The sequence below is a fragment of the Suncus etruscus genome, chromosome 6, assembly GCF_024139225.1.
Source record: "Suncus etruscus isolate mSunEtr1 chromosome 6, mSunEtr1.pri.cur, whole genome shotgun sequence".
In the NCBI taxonomy this organism is placed as follows: Eukaryota; Metazoa; Chordata; class Mammalia; order Eulipotyphla; family Soricidae; genus Suncus; species Suncus etruscus.
The window spans coordinates 32607935-32617182 of record NC_064853.1 but is presented as its reverse complement, the minus strand read 5'-3'; the positions used below and the strand labels follow the sequence as shown (position 1 = coordinate 32617182).

The 9248-nt window shown below is 40.9% G+C and overlaps 1 protein-coding gene and 1 non-coding gene across 2 annotated transcripts; both read left to right on the top strand.

Moving 5' to 3' along the window:
* Positions 1-739: 739 nt before the first annotated feature.
* On the top strand, positions 740-1219 carry LOC126011373 (protein FAM72C-like). The gene is made up of 2 exons (XM_049775137.1): positions 740-799; positions 989-1219. The coding sequence occupies exons 1-2, from the start codon at positions 740-742 to the stop codon at positions 1217-1219; spliced, it is 291 nt and encodes a 96-aa protein (XP_049631094.1).
* A 7367-nt stretch (positions 1220-8586) lies between these two features.
* On the top strand, positions 8587-8718 carry LOC126012668 (small nucleolar RNA SNORA48). Its single transcript, XR_007497097.1, has one exon. It is a non-coding gene; the product is annotated as a small nucleolar RNA SNORA48 (small nucleolar RNA).
* The last annotated feature ends 530 nt before the right edge of the window (positions 8719-9248 follow it).

Below are 9248 nucleotides of genomic sequence, written 5' to 3'. Positions count from 1 at the left end.
TCTCTCCAGCCCCAAGTGAATTCATCAAAAAAATTAAAAGAAATTAATAGAATCTTTCTCAAAGGAGAAATATATATGTCCAAAAGGCATATGTAAAATATGTTCTGCATTATTACTCATCAAGGAGATGCAAATCAAAGCAACAATAAGATATCATCTCACACCGTGCAGACTGGCACACATTGAAAAGAAAAGGAACAAGAACGAGCAAAAAGCACTGCGTTCGGTGACAGAGAGCCAGAAAGCAGCCTCTACCATCACCTTGCTCTCTAGAGCAGCCCATCAGAGACCTCAGGGGACATCCCGGTGGGGAGCATGAGAGAAAGTTTGGACAAAGAACCAGCGCTGAGGCCTGCACACTGAGGGCTGGGGGTGGAGGGTCACAGGAGGAGTCAGGAGAACCAGGAATCATTCCCCCGTTGTTGAAAAGACAAAAACTGGGGCTGGAGAGATAGCATGGAGGTAAGGCCTTTGGCCTTTCATGCAGAAGGTCATCGGTTCGAATCCCGGTGTCCCATATGGTCCCCCGAGCCTGCCAGGAGCGATTTCTGAGCATGAAGCAGGAGTAACCCCTGAGCGCTGTCGGGTGTGACCCAAAAAACCAAAAAAGAAAAAAAAAAAAAAAAAAAGACAGAAACTAACTTGAGACCTCCTCACAGTTTGATTTTGGACCTCAGAGAATCAAACCAGAAAGGGATTTGTTTGTCCTACAAAACCCAACACCCAACTCCGGGATGCCATGTCTACCGGTATTTGTCATTTCAAGGACCGGTGCGTGTCCATCTTGTGTAAATTCTGTAAGGGGCGGAAAGATAGCATGGAAGTAAGGTGTTTACCTTTCATGCAGAAGGTCGGTGGTTCGAATTCCAGCATCCCATATGGTTCCCCGAGTCTGCCAGGAGTGATTTCTGAGAGTAGAACCAGGAGTAACCCCTTAGCACTGCTGGGTGTGACCCAAAAATAAAAAACAAAACAAAATAAAACAAAAAAATTCTGTAAGCAAGTGCTCAGCTATAGTGGAATAAAGGCTGTCCTGCTGGCTGATAGGGAAATAGACCTTTTCTCCACAGACATCTCTCCTACCAATGCGGTGGACTTCGTTGGAAGATGCTATTTCACTAAAATCTGCAAATGTAAACTAAAGAATATTGCTTGTTTGAAATGGTATAAACTTTCTTTTGTGGGGCAACTTACCAAAAATAGAAGAGAGTACAGATGAAGCCATATTAAATATCTCAAATGAGGAGTATATTAGATAATGAAATTATGACATGTCTGCTAGTCAACCTTTTTCCTATTTAAAATGTGTGTTTATATTTCTAGTAAGAATTTTTCAGTCTTTTTTTTTTGGGGGGGGGGGTCACACCCAGCAGTGCTCAGGGGTTACTCTTGGCTCTATGCTCAGAAATCGCTCCTGGCAGGCATGAGGGACCATATGGGATGCTGGAATTCAAACCACCGTCTTTCTGCATGCAAGGCAAGCGCCTTACCTCCATGCTATCTCTCCGGCCCCATCAGTCATTTTTTTTTTTTGGTATTTTTGGGCCACACTCGTTTGATGCTCAGGGGTTACTCCTGGGTAAGCGCTCAGAAATTGCCCCTGGCTTGGGGGGACCATATGGGAACCGGGGGATCGAACCGCGGTCCTTCCTTGGCTAGCGCTTGCAAGGCAGACACCTTACCTCTAGCGCCACCTTGCCGGCCCCATCAGTCATTTTTTTAAATGGGGCATTTACTTATTTGCTTTCTCAGATTATCTGAATTTTTTGTTTTGTTGGGTTTTGTTTCTTGTTTGTTTTTGTTTTGGGGCCACACCCAGTGGCACTCATGGGTTACTCCTGGCTCTGCATTCAGAAATCACTCCTGGCAGGCTCAGGGGAACATTGCAATGTCTGCGATCGAACATGGGTCTTTCCCGAGCCAGTCGCATGCAAGGTAAACACCCTACCGCTGTGCTATGACTCTGGTCCAGATTATCTGGATTTACTTTGAACCAATGTAATTTTTTCCTTCCACTTTTCTATTTCTTTTTCCTTTTTCTCTTTCTACTCTTTCATCCAACATAAAAGTATTTTCAAATGCAGAAAGAAACTGATTTTTTCATGTATTACCTAGCAAGTTTCCAATCTGGGAGATTTTTTTCTACAACTTGATGATATGTACCATTAACTTTACATTCTAATGTAATTAATATATGGGTACTAAGATATTGGTATATGGTATATATATACCATACCATACATATACCAACCATGCATATAATCATGATTTAAAATGCATAAATTGCTCAAGCACAACTGGGATATAATGCTTAACAGTGAATTTAAAAGAAGTGTGTAAGATTTCATGAGGACTATTTATCATATGTTACATTGAAGATTAGTAATATGAAACAAGACTTTATTAATCAGCAAATAGAAATAAATAAAACTCTTGGGCTGGAGAGATAGCATGGAGGTAAGGCATTTGCCTTGCATGCAGAAGGATGGCAGTTCGAATCTCGGCATCCCATATGGTCCCCCAAGCCTGCCAGGAGCTATTTCTGAGTGTAGAGACAGGAGAAACCCCTTAGTGCTGCTCAGGGATATATAGGATATAATTGGTAGAATGCTTCCTTGCATATGTGAGGCTTTAAGTTTGTTTTCTGTTACTGAAAAAAATAATAGCAAACCAACCATAAGAACAAAAAAAAAAAAGCCATAAAAATAAATCAACCAAATTCATTAATAGCAGTAAGCCAGACTTTGTGCTAAATGTTTTTTGGGGGTATTTTTTTATATAAATAAAATATCGAGTGTGACCCAAAAACCAAAAAAGAAAAAAAACTCAAATCCATGTACATGCAAGATACCCTCTTAAATTTGTTTTGCTTTGGAACCACATCAGGCAAGTTCTTGGGAGTTTATTCCTGCACTGTGTTCCAGGATCACTCCAGACAGGGATCAAGAGACAATATGTGGGGCCCGGAGAGATAGCACAGCGGCGTTTGCCTGAGCACCACCGGGTGTGGCCCAAAAACCAAAAAAAAAAAAAAGAGACAATATGTGGTGTCAAGAATGGAATCTCGGGCCGGAGAGATAGCACAGGGGCTTTTGCCTTGCAAGCAGCCGATCCAGGACCAAAGTTGGTTGGTTCGAATCTCGGTGTCCCATATGGTCCCCCAAGCCTGCCAGGAGCTATTTCTGAGCAGACAGCCAGGAGTAACCCCTGAGCACCGCCAGGTGTGGCCCAAAATCCAAAAAGAAAAAAACAATGAGAATGTAGGAGGAAACAGAAAGCCTGTCTAGATTACAGGCGGGGGTGGGGTGGGGAGGAGGGAGATTTGCGACATTGGTGATGGGAATGTTGCACTGGTGATGGGGGGGGAGGCATCCTTTCATGACTGAAACCCAACCACAATCATGTTTGTAATCAAGGTGCTTAAATAAAATATTTTTAAAAATGTGAACATGAAAAAAAAATCTTAGTTACCATGTTTTGTCAAAGATTCCCAGATATGTCTGGGAAACACAATCTCTCAAGGAACAAGTATTTATGGACTGAGCTGTTTAAAATTTCTAAGCAATTTCAAAGAATTACTCTCTTTAATATAAAGTATACTTGGGCTAAAATTCTAGCTCTAACTTAGGAATCTGAATATGGTTATTTAACACTTGGAATTTTTTTTTCCATCTGTAAAATACAGAAACGTCTTAGCTTTATAGGAGTGGCTATGAAAATTTAGACCACGGTTTCTCAACTTTTTCTGACCAGGCACCCATCTAATCTTCCCTGTACCTACCTGTCTTACTTGGTGAGTTCCCTAGTCTCATGTTATGGTCACACATTTACATAATATCCATCTGTGGCCTCTTTGAATATCCTGGGAGTCTAATGGGACCCATACAGCCACCACTGATAAATGCTGATTGAGATAATGTACTCTGACATATCTGTCATACAAAGGAATTTTTAATAAATGTTGGTTCTATTTTTATATTAGTTCTATGGTAATATGAGAGTTTCTGTTTTAAGTAGCTGAACACCAATTCTTGCATATCTATAAAAAACTCAATCTTCACAATAGTGAAATTTATTGCAATTGTGAAGCCTATAAATAATTAAAATATCTGGTAAGAATAATAATTTATCTTTCTTTTCTTCTAGTTCAGCAACATACTGGAAATAAGACTGGATCTAAAAGTAGTCAAATCAAATGAATCTATCTTCAATTCATCTCCATCCCCATTTTTACCATTGATGCTATTAACTAATACACTTACTCTCATTCTTGATTCTCACCAATCCAATTTCCACCTTGAAAAGTATCTAGCTCACAGGGCCAGAGCAATAGCACAGTGGGAAGGGTACTAGCCTTGCATGCAGCTGATCATGGTTCTATCCCCAGTATCCCATATGGTCCCTCAAGCACTGCCAGGAATGATTTCTGAGCACAGAGCCAGGAGTAACCCCAGAGCAGCACTGAATATGGCCCAAAATAAGGGAAAGGAAGGGAAGGAAAGGGTAAGGAGAAGGGAAAGGGAAAGGGGAAGGGAAGGGAACGGAAGAAAATTAACTAGTTCAAAATCAAATCTAGCAATAATACAGGTGGTCAGGTACCTGTCTTGCAAACAGCTGACCTGGATTTGATCCTCTGCATTACATATGGTCCACCAAGGCTTCCAGGAGTGATCACAAAGTGCAGAGCCAGGAACAAACCCTGAGCACTTCCTGTGTGTGGACCCAAACCAAATCAAAATAAAACAGCTTGTGTCTAGTAAAGGACAACAAATGGTCAAAGTCAGGGCCAGAGAGATAGCATGGAGACAGGGCATTTGCCTTGCATGCAGAAGGACGGTGGTTCAAATCCCAGCATCCTATCTGGTTCCCCGAGCCTTCCAAGAGTCATTTCTGAACGTAGAGCCAGGAGTAACCCGAGCGCTTCCGGGCGTAACCCAAAAAAAACAAAAACAAATGGTCAAAGTCATTGAAACTAAAAAATCTTGTCTATAAAACTGAGCTTACATGTAGAAAGGGAAGAGATATCCTTGGGACTATGAGATATCCTGGTAGAGGAAGTAGGCTCCTTTGTGATGGATGTAATGTTAGAAAAAATATGGATAAAAAGTATGATTAAGGGCCAGAGAGATAGCATGGAAGTAAGGCGTTTGCCTTTCATGCAGAAGGTCATCGGTTAGAATCCCGGTATCCCATATGGTCCCCCTGGCCTGCCAGGAGCGATTTCTGAGCAGACAGCCAGGAGTAACCCCTGAGCAAAGCTGGGTGTGACCCAAAAACAAAAACAAAAACAAAAAAAAAAAAAACCCAACAACCAAAAAGTGTGATTAATATGGACTGTACAGATAGTTTAGTAAGTAGATCAAAGTGTTTACCTTGCACATGGCCAATCAGGTTTTATCCCTCCCTGGCTTCCCATTAGATTGCCTTCTGAGTGCAGTCAGGAGTAACGTAACCCCTGAGCACTGTTAGATATAACCCCAAAACAAAAAGTGTGATTAATAGTATTTAAGTCCTGGTACCTCAATACAAGCTTTAAAAAAAAAAAAAGCTTGGATCACTGCCTGGTTTTCTACAGCAGAGACCATAAACTGATAAGCTATGAATTGAATAAATAAAGTAGGCACTTTTATAAATACATATATACACACGCAGATGTTTTTAATTAGATTTTTGGGAGAACTTCCCTGTTAGGGATCACCAGAGCCAAATACAGCATTGCCAGGAAGTTTGAGCAGTTCTGGGGATCTGCCTAGCATACACTTCAACCCTTATAGCTATTTCCCAGTTCCTTTAATTAGTATTGAAAATAATCTTTAGTTAAAAATTTTTTAAGTTTAATAATAATTAGCTTTGAAAATCAGGTATCACGTTAGGGATAGGAGTGATAGTGTAGCGTAGCATAGCGTAGCGTAGTGTAGTATAGTAGAGCCTTGCATGTGGCTGACCCAGGCTTAATCCCTGGCACACTATATCATCCCCCAAACCCCATCAGGAATGATTCTAGTACCTTCAGGTGTAGGACCCTCGTCCCAGAAAAGGGACTGTTTCACATTTAAAATATAGGGCAATGGGACTAGAGTGATAGCATATTGACAGGACATTTGCCTTGCAAGCTGTTGACAGGTTCAATCCCCAGCATCCCATTTGGTCCCCTGAGCCTGGTAGGAATGATTTCTGAACGCATAGCTAAGAGTAACACCTGAGCACCTCCAGGTATGGCCCAAAACCAAAATAAACAAACAAAGAACAAGAAGGGGCCAGAGCAATAGCACAGCAGGTAGGACATTTGCCTTGCATGCAGCCAGCCTGGCTTCCATCCCCAGCATCCCATGTTGGTTCCCTCAGAGCCTGCCAGGAGTGATTTCTGAGTGCACAGCCAGGAGTAACCTGAGCACTGCTGTGGGTGCAGCTGCCTGCAGTATCCATGGCTCAGTGTGTCAGATGGGAACCCAGCTCCTCTATCTCAATCCCCCATTGTTTCCCTCCAAGCCTGCCTACCTTTGTACCTCCAAAGGCCCCCAGCTCTCCGAAGACCTCCAGCCCCCCCCCCCCGCAGGCCCCAGCCCTCGGTCAGTGCTCCACCTCCTCTTAACTGATCACAACTAGCCTATCTCCCAAAATTGCCAAACCCCTCACCCTCTCCACAAAAAACAGTGACCTTCCTCCCAATTTAAAAAAAAAAAAAAAAGAAAGTTTTGTATGATCAACAATAACACTGCTAGGAATGTAGGTATGAAAATACTAAAATATCCCTATGTTCATAGCAACATGATCCACAATAGTTAAAACATAAAATCAATTCAAATGCCCCTCAACAAAGACTACATAAGACTGTGATGGAGACTGAAATCATAGTACAGGGGTTAAGGAGCTTGTCCTGAATTCAGTCAATCCCAGTTCAATCTCTAGCATTCCATATGCCCCAACCTCCACCCCACAGACCACTGCTAGAAGGCCTGAGCACCACCAGGTGCGGCCCAAAGAACCTACTAAAATAAGCAGAAATGTGGCTTATATGCACAATGGAATACAACACTACCGTTAAAAAATGATGTTTCATGGGACAAAATAGATGGCAAGCTAAAAATAAAGCAAGAAAGCAAAAGACAGTTACTGAATGGTTTTACTGTGAATATGAATACAAACTGCCAAGAAACATAAATCTGCTACACTTTATCAAAACTACAGTGGTTATCACAGAGAAAGGGGAGGAGAGAATGAGCAGAGAGGTCTTCCTAGTGTTGGGATGGAAATGGATCAGGACTTGGGGTCCTTGCAGAGAGAAAGGGATAGAAAATGAATAAATACTCAAACAAGCAAGTAAAAAAATTAGCCCAGGTGCCAGAGTGATAGTACAGCAAATAGGGCATTAGCCTTGCAAGCAGCCAACCCAGGTGCAATCCCCAGCATCCCATAGGATCCCCCAAGCCTGCCAGGAGTAATTTCTGAGTGCAGAGCCAGGAGTAAACCCCTTATCACAATTGGGTGTCGCTCCAAAACAAAATAATAATAATAATAATAATAATAAATAATAATGTTAAACATTTTGATTTGTTGTACTTTTTCACAGTTTACTAATTTGATGTCTTTTTTTTTTTCTTTTTTAGTGATTTCTGTTACAATATCATAGAATTTTAGGGAAAACTGACCCAGGCCCTCATAACAAATCTCTAGCTCTAACCCTTATCCCTAGCTGTTTTGTTATCTTCTTAGCAGGTCTAGAACTGTGTAGCACAGCAACTAAAATTCATTTAAAAAATAATGCTGTATGGGACCAGAGCAATAGTACAGCTGGGTAGAACACTTGCTTTGCATGTGACTGACCTGGGTTCAGTCCTAGTACTCCACATGGTTTCCCAAGCCTGCCAAGAATGATTCATGAGTATAGAGCGAGGAAAAAGCTCTGGGCACTGCCAGAAATGGCCCAAAAACAAAAAAGCAAAAAAATAAATGTATTGATTAAAAACTTCTATAGGATATTATTTCTTCTAAGATCAGAAAGGCAACTAAGTATGGATTATCTATACAGTAACATATCTGATACAAATTAAAAATATTTTTATTTTTTTCTTTTCTTTTTTTTTTGTTTGTTTGGGGGCCACATCCAGCAGTGCTCTGGGGTTACTCCTGGCTATGTGTGCAGAAATCGCTCCTGGTAGACTCGGGGAACTATACGGGATGTCAGGAATCGAACCAGGGTCCACCCTGGGTTGGCTGCATGCAAAGGCAACCTATTGCTGTGCAATTGCTCCGGCAAAGTGTATTTTTCTGAAACAAAAGTTCATGAACAGTTTCAGTCTTCTAACTATGTGAAAGCCTTTCTGCAACTCCACTTTCATACATTTCTGTTTGCTTCTGGGCTACACATAGTGGTATTGATGAATCTGCATTTAGAGGTCACTTCTGGTGGGGTTCAGGACATATTTGATGTCAGAGATCAAATCTGAGTCAGCTGTGTGTGTGAGACAAGGACCTTACCCTTTGTACTATCTCTCCAGCCCCTGCACTATTACACTTCTTTTAGAATTAGTTCAGCCTATTTCAAGAAGATAAAAGGTCATGTTGTTATATTCAACACCCCATAAGAATCACAAAGGCTAGAGGAGCATCTGGTTAGTAGTGCCCATCTCATAGCAGCCAGGGACAAAGTAAGTCCTCGTTTATCACAACCTGGCTTCTGTTCTGTGCCCTTGCTGGGTTCATGTCCTGGAAATAGAATGAAAAAAAAAAATCACAAAAGCAACAGAGTTTAATTATAAAGAAATAAGGTACAATCTAAAGAACAATATGAGAATAAATATTAACCAAAACTATAAAAAGTCATTTTCCATAAAGAACATTATAACCATTTTATTAATTATTAACAATTTAATATGCATATTTGAAATCTGTTTTGGTTTTGGGTCTTGGACCACAACCACTTGTACTAAGGACTTACTCCTAGTTCTTGATCAGGTATTACTCCTGGTGTTTACTGGGGAAACCAAATGTGGTTCTAGGGATAGAACTCTGGTCAGCAGTGTACAGGGCACGTACCTTATTCACTGTACCATCTCTCCAGCACCAAGTATATTTGAAATTCAAACCAACCAATCAGCAAGTTATTTTAGTAAAATAATAACACAATGAGGGAATTACAATTATTTCTATGATTTGTACAAAAGGTAAAAAGGGATTTACATTTTAAATAAAGTATTTTCAAGTATATCTTTTTCTCTCACTTGTAATTCCAACAGTTCTACTGTTAG